This window comes from Monodon monoceros, unplaced genomic scaffold (genome assembly GCF_005190385.1).
Source record: "Monodon monoceros isolate NGI ecotype Baffin Bay Population unplaced genomic scaffold, NGI_Narwhal_1 Super_Scaffold_19, whole genome shotgun sequence".
Taxonomy (NCBI): Eukaryota; Metazoa; Chordata; class Mammalia; order Artiodactyla; family Monodontidae; genus Monodon; species Monodon monoceros.
Genome location: NW_021703775.1, coordinates 37126812 through 37138855, shown reverse-complemented (window position 1 = coordinate 37138855; position 12044 = coordinate 37126812). Strand labels below are relative to the sequence as shown.

Sequence of the window (12044 nt, the reverse complement as noted above, 5' to 3'; positions counted from 1 at the left end):
AAACAATATTACAAACTCATTAGACCTAAAAGACATCTACTGAACACTCCATACAACAACAGCTGAATAAACAGTCTTCTTAAGCACATATGAATATTCTGTGGTACAGATCGTATGCTAATCTATAAACCAAGACAAATAACCCAACTAAAAGCTAGGCAAAAAGTGAACAAACAATTCAGTGAAGAAGAAATAGAACGGCAAATAACCATATAAAAAGATGTTCCACATCCTTAGTAATTAGGCAAATGTAAATTAAAACCATAATGAGGGCTTCCCTGGTGGCGCAGTGGTTGAGAGTCTGTCTGCCGATGCAGGGGACATGGGTTCGTGCCCCGGTCTGGGGAGATCCCACATGCCGCGGAGTGGCTGGGCCCGTGAGCCATGGCCGCTGAGCCTGCGCATCCGGAGCCTGTGCTCCGCAACGGGAGAGGCCACGGCAGTGAGAGGCCCGCGTACCGCAAAAAAAAAAAAAATAAATAATAATGAAATGCCACTTTATACCCACTATAATGGCTATAATCAAAAAGATAAAAACAAGTGCTGACAAGACTGGGGGGAAAACTGGAACCCTCTCATACATTGCTAGTGGGAATATAAAATAATACAGAAATGCTGGAAAACATTTTGACAGTTTCTTTAAAAGTTAAACATAAAACGATCTTACAAACCAGTGATCGCACTCCTACGTATCTACCAAGAGAAATGAAAACATATGTCCACAAAAAGACTGTACACAAATGTTTAAAGCAGCATTATTCATACTAATCAAAAAGTAGAAACATTCAAATATCCATCAACTTTGGTAAAAGGATAAACAAAATGGGATATAGCTACATAATGTAATACTATTCAGCAATAAAAAGGAACAAAGTACTCATTCACACCACAACATGAATGAACCTCAAGAAAAACAGTATAAGTGAAAGGTGGCAATGGAAAAAAACACTGCCGTATGATTCCATTGATAGGAAATGCCAAAAAAGGGCAAATCTATAGAGACAAAGAAGGTTAGTGGGGCTGGGGATAAGAATGGGGATTGAAGGAATTCCCTGGCAGTCCAGCAGTTAAGACTGAGCTTCAACTGCAGGGGGCACGGGTTCGATCCCTGGGCAGGGAATTAAGATGCCACGTGCCATGTGGTGCGGCCCTGGGCTGGGGGTGGTGGGGAGAATGGGGATTGACTACAAATGGGCAAAAGGGACCTTTCTGAAGTGATGTAAATGTTCTAGAACTGTACTGTGATGATAGTTGCACAACTGTGTAAATTTTCTAAAATTCATTATAAAAACAGGTGAGTTTTATGATATGTATCTATATCTTAATAAAACTGCTTAAAAAGAGAGACCCAATTCACAGGCTTCGACAATATTTATCACTTTTTGTATTTGCTCCAATCTTTTCACACTGTACAGACCCTTCTCTTCCTAACTTAAACTGTCCTACCCACTATTCCTCAAAACTTTTACTCTCCTCCCTCTTAAGCATATTTTTAGTATGTATAAACCTTACACATTTTTGAATGGAATTCATTCTTTTCTCTATCCACAGCAACACAGAGACCTAACCTGGACATGTGGGGTTACTGCACGAGTGATTCCAGGATTTTTTTTTTTTTTTTTTGTCTTTTTGCAGGGATAGGGAGTGATTACTGCATTGGCAATTTTAAGATTCTCCTAGAGGCAGTCTGAAGGGGTTGGAGGGTGGGTACTGAGGGGTCAAATGGGAAATCCAGAGCTGTAGTTTTATATACATTGGACATAATCTATATAATATCTTGACTGTGTGAAATAGCACTCCTAGTATGACCCATAATTTATAATGCTACTACCAATTCTAGGCCACACATTTTAAGGCACCACTGACAATGAATGTTGCCAAGAGTGAATGACTTGTCTGGTGATAAATATAAAAACCATAATACGTGAGGGAAAAAGCAGAGACATAGTCTCTGGTTTCCAAATTCAAGAAGGGCTGGGTTCAACTGAGATCAGCTCCATAGAGCAAAACTAAGATCAATGCATAAAAGTTACAGTAAAGCAAAAATATGACTCATTCATATAATTACAAATTTTCTAACACCTTAAGAGTTTGTAACTCTGGGGAATTCCCTGGCGGTCCAGTGGTTAAGACTCCGCAATTTCACTGCCAAGGGCACATGTTTGATCCCTGGTTGGAGAACTAAGACCCTGCAAGCCACACAGCAGCACAGAAAAAACAAACAAAAAACTATGTAACTCTGTTCAAGCAGAAGATATTACTACCGAGATTTAAAAAATGATTTCTATACTGGATGGACAACTAAATGGAATAAATATTGGAAAAAATAAATATTTCTAAGTACTTTAAAAAGCCCTAAGCTATAAAAACTACTTCTTTTCATACATGAGCATCATGAACTTGGTTTTTTCCCCGGAAAAATGTGTTAAATGAGATCCTTTCCTGCATCAAGTGTGGTTTCTGAAAACTATCTGTACCATACTCTTTACTATTAAATTCTCCTGTATAAATAGTCTCCCTTTGCATTTTGTGAAAAATAACACGATATATTTTTTTAAAAAGAGAAGTATTGCAATATATTCCTCTGAAAGCTTGTTAAAGACTGTACAGATGAAGCCACAAGGCAAAGAATTTCCAGTAAACACTTCAAATCTAATAAAGTCAATTACATTTACCATATAAACAGCTACACATTAAAATAGTACTTATGCATAAATTAATGCTCCTACTTACGTTTCTGTGTCTGATACCAATGATTCATTATTGCACACATCATTGAAGGTGTGAAGTTGATTCTATAAATAGAGAAAAGAAATTAAAGATTTTTTCCAAAATTATTCTTGCATATGTTAGCAATTGCCAACACAGTTTGATACATGTAGATCATAATCAATAACCAGATCAAAAGTATAAAATATAAGATAGGTAATCAGATATACATATATACTTCCCAATTAGTCTATTTCCTTTATCATTTTTAAACACTAATTCATTCCACAAGTAATACTTAGGCTTTATTCCACAAGTAATACTTAGGCTTTATTCCACTAAGTATGCTAGAGAAAAAGCTGAACAAGGGAAAAACACAAAAATCTAATGCAAGGCAGCAAGTTAACATGTCATTACAAACTGAATTTCGGGAAAGGATTCCTAGACACACACTTTTAAGATTTGATTTGGGAAACTGTCATTAAGTGTTTTCAACACTTACAAAGTCCAATACATGGGTAAAATCTAGGTCACAAAATTCAATACATGGGTACAATCTAGCTACTTCAGAATAACTACACTACAAAAACAGGCCCCAAATGTAAAGGAGTAAACCTAATGCAGACCTTGGTAAACCAGACAAAATATATCCATTCTAAAAAATGCAGCTAACTACTTAGTTCTAGCAAATTGTTGTCATGCAAGAAGACAGACCCAAAGACACTAGGTCTTTCTACCCACCCCGCCCCTCCAGGAGAAGCCAATAATATGTATTTCTCCCTATTTAAAACAGTACTTGCTACTGTGCAAACCAAACATTTCTGTTAGTCAAATTTGGCCTATGGCCCAATAATCTGTGGCTTCTGCCTGGAAAATTAATTAACTACTTATAATCTCCGACTCTTTTTCTCTCTGAAAACACTGCTTTCTAAATGCAAAAAACTGAACAGTTAAAAAAAAAAAAAAGTGAAGGAAATCAAAAAGACCTAAGGTATAAAACCTTCTAAATCTAAGCCTCAGTCTCCTCGTATTTAAAATAGGGAAAAAGAGAACATATAGAAATTATTTGTAAGGGTCACACAAAGTAATGCATGTAAAGTACTTAGCACAATGCCTAGCATGGCATAAATACTAGGTATTTATGCCACTAGCACTAGGTATACTGGCCACTAGCGTGGCTCCATAAATACTAGGTATTATTATAATGATGACAGTCTGAGAGGACAAACAAAAAATTACCAAAAATAAAGCAAATACAGCTTACCGTTATCTGACTTAATCCAGCCAACCTCATAGTCAAAGTAGGTGACATAAAGTACTTAAATGCAAGATCTAGGCTTTCTTTATCAAAGCATAACGTCGTGTCCAATGGTTCTTTCACTGTGCTCCACATTAAGTCAGCCATGTTGCGAGCCGCACTCTGTCTTAACTCCTGATCAGAGAGCTTGCATAAATACCTGAAATGATACAGAAATACAACATACACAAAAACTTGCAAACTATTTCTGAAGACCACTCAATAATTCAATAATATTCCTTTGCTCCATAGCTCCAAACTGTTAAGTACAGTAGAACCTGGAATCCTGGGATTAATACTCCCAATTTAAACTATTTCTAAGTAATGCTTCAAGGATTGTGACCTGTGGCAATGTGTCCTTTGCTGAGAGTCCAACATAAATCAGGAACTGCAAACCTAACACAACATGGAAGGAAGGAAAGAAGGGAGGGAGGGAGGGAGGGAGGGGAAAGCAGGGAGGGAGAGGAAGGAAGGGAGGGACGAAGAGGGAGGGAGGAAGGGAGGGAGGAACTGCACAGAGCCAAGTCATTTAACATCGGATTCTGCACCTGCACCTCCAGTAAAGCTTTACTATTCTCTAGTACCTGTCATGTATACAGCTCCTGTTTTAGTAAATTTCAGTTGAGTTCATATAAATAGTACATCTACTCCCCAACACAGCCAAAATTCTTCAAAATGTGTACATTTTAAACATCATTCTTTTTTGGCTTTCAAAAATCACAAACCACTGGTTTTCCTCTCAGGCCCTGCCTATTCTATTTCGCTGGTCCCTCCTCCTGTACCCAAGCTTTCAACATTATTGCTCCTCAGGGCTTGTAATGGATTGCAGAAAGGCCCCAAATTCCTCCCATCACTTTATATAGTAGTCTTTGCAATGTGACTTTACCACTCTTCCCAACAAATGTGTCATTTATTCCTCTACTTCCTTGCATCTGAGCTTTGCCATGAAGGTTCCTTTGCCCAGTGGGGTATTAAGAGATGTAACATAAGCAGAAGCTTAAAAAGCCTTTGAGCTTGCCCTCTCTTGCTGGGAACTCTTCCACCACTGAGAAAAGGACTCAGGATAGCCTGCTGGATGAGAGAGACATGGCTAATGCCCCAACTGACATCCAGCCAACTGCCAAGATACATATGAGCACCCTTCCCCACTCAAGACCAATCAGCCTGCCAACCAGAGGACAAATGACTGAGGTTATCTATCACAGAGCACCCAGGTCCAGCCAAGTCAGCCCAGATCAGAAAAGCTAGCCAACCAGAGAACTGTGACAAATAATAAATGGCTGTTATTTTAAGCTACTAGTTTTGGGTGTTTTCTCACACAGCAAAAGCAAACTGATATAGCACTCCATCCTAGATTCACTTCTTTTTTTTTTTTTTTGCGGTACGCGGGCCTCTCACTGTTGTGGCCTCTCCCGTCGCGGAGCACAGGCTCCGGACGCACAGGCTCAGCGGCCATGGCCCACGGGCGCAGCCGCTCCAAGGCATGTGGGATCCTCCTGGACCGGGGCACGAACCCGTATCCCCTGCATCGGCAGGCGGACTCTCAACCACTGTGCCACCAGGGAAGCCCCACTTCTTTTTTTTTTAATTTAGGCCATGCCAGGTCTTAGTTGCAGCATGCGGGATCTTTGTTGCAGCATGTGGACTCAGTTGCGGCATGCATGTGGGATCTAGTTCCCTGACCAGGGATCGAACCCGGGCCCCCTGCATTGGGAGCATGGAGTCTTACCCGCTGGAACACCAGGGAAGTCCCCTAGATTCACTTCTATTTTCTTTCTACATTCTCTCCCCAGATGACCTCATTTATTCCCATGAGGTTTTTTGGTGTTTTTTTTTTTTGCGGTACGTGGGCCTCTCACTGTTGTGGCCTCTCCTATTGCGAAGCACAGGCTCCAGATGTACAGGCTCAGCGGCCATGGCTCACGGGCCCAGCCACTCCACGGTATGTGGGATCTTCTCGGACCGGGGCATGAACCTGCATCCCCTGCATCGGCAGGCAGGCTCTCAACCACTGTGCCACCAGGGAAGCCCACCCATGAGGTTTTTTTAAACTTTATTTATTTATTTTTGGCTGTGATGGGTCTTCATTGCTGCCCTCGTGCTTTCTCTAGTTGTGGCGAGTGGGGGCTACTCTTCTTTGCGGTGCGCGGGCTTCTCATTGCGGTGGCTTCTCTTGTTGCGGAGCATGGGCCCTAGGCATGCGGGCTTCAGTAGTTGCAGCATACGGGCTCAGTAGTTGTAGCACACAGGCTTAGCTGCTCCGCGGCATGTGGGATCTTCCCAGACCAGGGCTCAAACCCATCTCCCCTACATTGGCAGGTGGATTCTTAACCACTGTGCCACCAGGGAAGTCCTATTCCCATGGTTTTTTTGTTGTTGTTGGTTTAGTTTTTTTTGTGGTACGCAGGCTTCTCACCGTTGTGGCCTCTCCTGTTGCGGAGCACAGGCTCCAGATGCACAGGCTCAGTGGCCATGGCTCACGGGCCCAGCCACACTACAGCATGTGGGATCTTCCTGGACCAGGGCACGAACCCGTGTCCCCTGCAACGGCAGGCGGACTCTCAACCACTGCGCCACCAGGGAATCCCCTATTCCCATGGTTTTTAAGTGCTATCTTTATGCTGACAACTCCTAAATTAACGCTGTTCTTCTAAGTTACAGGCTTATATTCCCAATTTCCCTGTGCCACTTAAATGTCCCACAAGCATCTCAAAATTACGTCTTCAAATTCTCCCAGTCTTTCACATCTGTTAATGATACTCACAGCAAAAAGAGAAATCAAAGGGAGGGCAGCTAAGTGTCTTCCACTATGCTACACCTTTCCTTAAACTCCACAATCACCAACCTTATTGATTTCATTTTCAACTATATCCAGTCAATTTTCAAATCACCATAAACAATTCTTGTACAAGTAACCATCACTTCTTTCCAGGACTACTCCATTAACTTTTCAACTGGTCTCCTAGCTCCTCCTCCAACACTCCTGTAATTTACGAGCCACTTAAAGGCCAAAGTGATCTTTTAAAAACCATCATGAGGACTTCCCTGGTGGCGCAGTGGTTAAGAATCTGCCTGCCAATGCAGGGGACATGGGTTCGAGCCCTAGTCCGGGAAGATCCCACAAGCCACGGAGCAATTTAACCCGCATGTCACAACTACTGAGCATGTGCTCTAGAGCCTGCGAGCCACATCTACTGAGCCCGTGTGCCACAACTACTGAAGCCTGTTCACCTAGAGCCCGCGCTCTGCAACAAGAGAAGCCACCGCAATGAGAAGCCCACGCACCGCAATGAGGAGTAGCACCCACTCGCCACAACTAGAGAAAGCCCACGCGGAGCGACAAAGACTCAACGCAGCCAAAAATAAATAAATAAATAAATTTTTTTAAAAAAAGATTACAAATTAAGCAGCTTGAAATATTTTTTTTAAAAAAGCCATCATGATTCATCTGCTTAAAACCCTTCAATAGATCCCACTGCTAAAATTAAATCCAAGCTCCTTAAAATGGCTTGAAGGTCCTGAATAATCTGCCCCTGTTTATATCCAACCTCATATCATAATCTCACCTCCTTATACACTATCCTCCACCAGTCTACTTCTAGTTTGTTTTTTTTTTATATATAAATGTCTTTATTTTTTTATTTTTGGCTGTGTTGAGTCTTCGTTGCTACACACGGGCTTTCTCTAGTTGCGGTGAGTGGGGGCTACTCTTCTTTGCGGTACGCGGGCTTCTCGTTGCGGTGGCTTCTCTCGTTGCGGAGCACGGGCTCTAGGTGCATGGACTTCAGTAGTTGTGGCACATGGGCTTCAGCAGTTGTGACTTGCAGGCTCAGTAGTTGTGCCACACAGGCTTAGTTGCTCCGCGGCATGTGGGATCTTCCCGGACCAGGGCTCAAACCCGTGTCCCCTGCATTGGCAGGCATATTCTTAACCACTGCGCCACCAGGGAAGTCCCTACTTCTAATTTTTTAATATGTCATATTCCTTCCAACTTCAAAGCCTATGCCCTTATGTTCCTTCTACCTGAAATATGTCCTTCTACTTATCATTTGATTAGCAGATTCATGTTCCTCAGATGTCACCTTTCAGAAAGGCCTCATATTCTCTATCACCTTATCTTTACTTGCATAAGATTCATCACTATCTGATTCTTTTCCTGATACTTTCTCCAACAACCTGAACAGTAACAGGAAAATAGCAGGCACTCAAATCTTTGCAAATGAATAAAAATTATAAAGAACTCATAAATATTATCAAGAAATACAATCTTAGAACTCCAACAGTTTACACTCTAAGCCTAATAAATATGATAATATCTCTATCCTCGTCTTAGGTTTCCTTCTTAGGTTGGGATTTCCAGAACTCAAATATCACCCTTTTCCCAATGAGACCTTCCCTATACCATAGGTATAATTGTGACCCACTCTCTAGAACTCTCAACCCACCCCTGCTGCTATTTTTCTCTGTCATACTCATGACTTTCTAATGAACTGTATCATTTACTTATTGTGCACACAGACTGCACAGAAGGAGATATATTTTCTTCTCTGCTGCATATCCAGTGCCTACAACATAATACTTAGTATACATTTGTTGACTGAATAAATACAGTGCAATATCATGCAACCACTGTTAATCTGTTTAATTCTTTATACTTACATAAAAAAAATTCCAACATAAATTGCTTTAAAGTAAACATTAAATATAAACCTACATAGGTGCATTAAAAAATACATCAAATGGTCAAAAATATTCTCTGGAGGATGTGAATACAAAGGACTTTCAAACCACATAATTATGTACTATGTTATGAATAGCTTAAACATTACTACACTGGGCTTCCCCGGTGGCGCAGTGGTTGAGAGTCCGCCTGCCAATGCAGGGGACGTGGGGTCGTGTCCCGGTCCGGGAGGATCCCACGTGCCGCCGAGCGGCTGGGCCCGTGGGCCATGGCCGCTGAGCCTGTGCGTCCGGAGCCTGTGCTCCGCAATGGGAGAGGCCAGAACAGTGAGAGGCCCACGTACTACAAAAAAACAAAAAACAAAAAACAAAAAACATTACTACACGGATAACCAGGGGAGAAAGACTTTATAAACTTACCTGATAACATATGTCCTAAAAGGGATAATGTGCTGCATGACAGCAGGGATATGTAGCCATATTCTAATCTATAAAGAAACATAAAAATGATATTAATGATTAATGAATATGTGAAATACATGTCTTTAATTAAAAACAAGAACATTTAGTATTTTCCTGCCTCTAAAAACTAAATATATTTCATCTGTTTTGAAAAGGATAAACTAAGAAATACGACTGCACACATATCAGGTAAGTAATTTAACCTATAAACAATTCTAATCCATATACCTAAAATCAATCTGAAGAATTACTATCAGTTTCTTCCTGAAAAGGGAGAATCACCTATCCAAGTAACATCTTACTACCTGCTACTCTATACCTCTTTGTATGGTAGCAACCCAAATACTATAGAACTAAATTATTTTTTTAATAAACCATCCTTCCTTCTAAAAAATATCAAATTACCTGATACCTGGTCACTTCAATATCCATCTAAGACAAATATATTTTATAGAGTCAAACACTGATCATCAACAACTATTTGTTTAATTAAGCTCTTACTGTAAGTATCCCAATCTAAGTTATAATGAAAGTTATAATAATCTGTTCACTTAATTTTTTCTACATAATATTCCAGCCCATTTCTAAATCTAATATGCTCATATTAGTTTTATTCTCATAAATCGCAGTTTAAATATCATATAAGAAAAAAATCCTAAGCAAATCATCAAACAAGAAACTACAATACTAAGCCTTAACACATGCAAGTAATATAAATTGAAAACAAATTTGTAAATACAGACTGCATGGCTTCACTTTAATCTAATGAAACGTTAAGTCCTATAGCAAATACAATACTAATGGTGAAATGCTAAAACTCTTCCCTCTGAGACTAGGAACAAGACAAGAATACCTTTAATTCAACTTAAACTGAAGGTCCTAGACAGTGCAACAGACAAGAAACCGAATAAAAGGCATAAGACTAAAAAGGAAGAATTAAAATCAATATTACTCTGAGATGATGTGATTATGTAAGTAAGAAATCCAAAATAATTTTCAGATAAACCTTTTTGGAATTAACTAGTTTAGCAAGATTGCTGCTTAGAAAGTTAATGTAAGTAAATGAATATACACACATATATACATACATACACATACTATATTACATATATATGATACATATATACACGTCCTACATACCAGAAAAAAAAAATAAAATTTTCAAAAATATTCTCTTTACAACAGCATCAAAAAATATCATGCGCCTAGAAATTGTGTAACAAAGATATATAACATCTCCACATAAAAACAGAAAATTATGAGACAAATCTTAAAGCATGTAAATAAAAACACATTTACCATATTTATACATTAGAAGACTCAATATTGCAGAGACACAGTTCTCCGCAAATTGATCTACAGGTTCAATGCAACCCAAAAAGGTTTATATGTGGAACTTTAGGCACTGATTCCAAATGCAAAAGTCCAAGAAGAGACAAAACACTCTTTAAGAATGACAGGGAGTAGAGATATAATGCATGGTGACTATACTTAATAAAACTGTTTTGCATATTTGAAAGTACTAATAGTTCTTAAAAGTTCTGATAAAAAAACAATTTGTTAACTATGAATGGTGTCAGACGTTAACTAGACTTCCTGTGGTAATCATTTTGTAACATATATAAATATTGAACCAACTGAAACTAATGTTATATGTCAGTTACACCTTAATAAATTTTTTTTTAAATGACAGGGAGGGGCTTCCCTGGTGGCGCAGCGGTTGGGAGTCCGCCTGCCGATGCAGGGGACGCGGGTTCGTGCCCCGGTCCGGGAAGATCCCACATGCCGCGGAGCGGCTGGGCCTGTGAGCCCTGGCCGCTGAGCCTGCACGTCCAGAGCCTGTGCTCCACGATGGGAGAGGCTGCAACGGTGAGAGGCCCACGTACCGCAAAAAAAAAAAAAAAAAAATGACAGGGAGGTAGAACTTGCTTCACCAGATAGCAAGACTTCTTATAAAGCAGCAGAAATTAAGATGGTATGCAAAACAGCACAAGACTAATCAAATAGACTAATGGGATATACTAGAAACCCCAGACCCATGCACAAGAAGACAAATAAAGATACCTGATTTATGACAAAATGATACTTCAGAACAAATAGGAAAGGACTATCTTTGCTATAAATAATGACAGGTCCAGTGTCTGTCTATATAGAAAAGAAAATGAATCCTGATCCCTCACACACCACACACAAAAGTCAATTCCAACTGAACTATAGATCAAAATGTGAAAGTAACATAATAAAAATTCCAGAACATAGAAAAATATCTTCATAAGGAAGATTTTTTTATCCATTAATGAAAACATTAACCATAAAGAAAAAATTTTTTTATAAATTATACACCATTAAGTTTGGTTAGAAAATAACTCTTAATGAAATCAAAATGACACCTCACACCAGTCATAATAGCCATCATCAGAAAGTCCAGAAATAATAAATGCTAGAGGGTTTGGAGAAAAGGGAATCCTCCTACACTATTGGTGGGAATGTAAACTGGTAAAGCCCTATGGAAAACAGTCTGGAGATTCCTTTAAAAACTAAAAATAGAGGTACCATATGATCCACTCCTGGGCATATATTCTGAAAAGACAAAAACTCTAATTCAAAAAGGTACATGCACCCCCCAACGTTCACAGCACAATAGCCAAGACATAAAAGCAACCTAAATGTCCCTCGACAGATGAATGGATAAAGAAGATGTGGTATACATACACAATAGAATATTACCTAGCCATTAAAAAAAAAAAAGAAATCCTTCCATTTGCAGCAACGTGGATGGACCTAGAGATTTGCATATTAAGTAAAGTAAGTTAGGCAGAGAAAGACAAATTCTATAAGATATCATTTATACATGGAATCTAAAAAAATAATACACATCAACTTCTATACAAAACAG

General features: G+C 39.5%; 1 protein-coding gene across 7 annotated transcripts in view; it reads right to left on the bottom strand.

The window, feature by feature from the left end:
* The window catches only part of USP34 (ubiquitin specific peptidase 34), a 231592-nt gene that overhangs the window by 161716 nt on the left and 57832 nt on the right, over positions 1–12044 (bottom strand). For 6 of the 7 annotated variants that reach the window (XM_029232068.1, XM_029232067.1, XM_029232073.1 and 3 more), the window contains exons 6-8: positions 9107–9174; positions 3974–4166; positions 2734–2795 (exon numbers count right to left, since the gene is read on the bottom strand). In XM_029232068.1, the coding sequence (XP_029087901.1) occupies positions 2734–2795; positions 3974–4166; positions 9107–9174 (323 nt within the window). Of the gene's footprint in view, positions 1–2733; positions 2796–3973; positions 4167–7572; positions 7689–9106; positions 9175–12044 lie in introns of those variants that run through there. The other variant, XM_029232074.1, reaches the window with a different exon arrangement.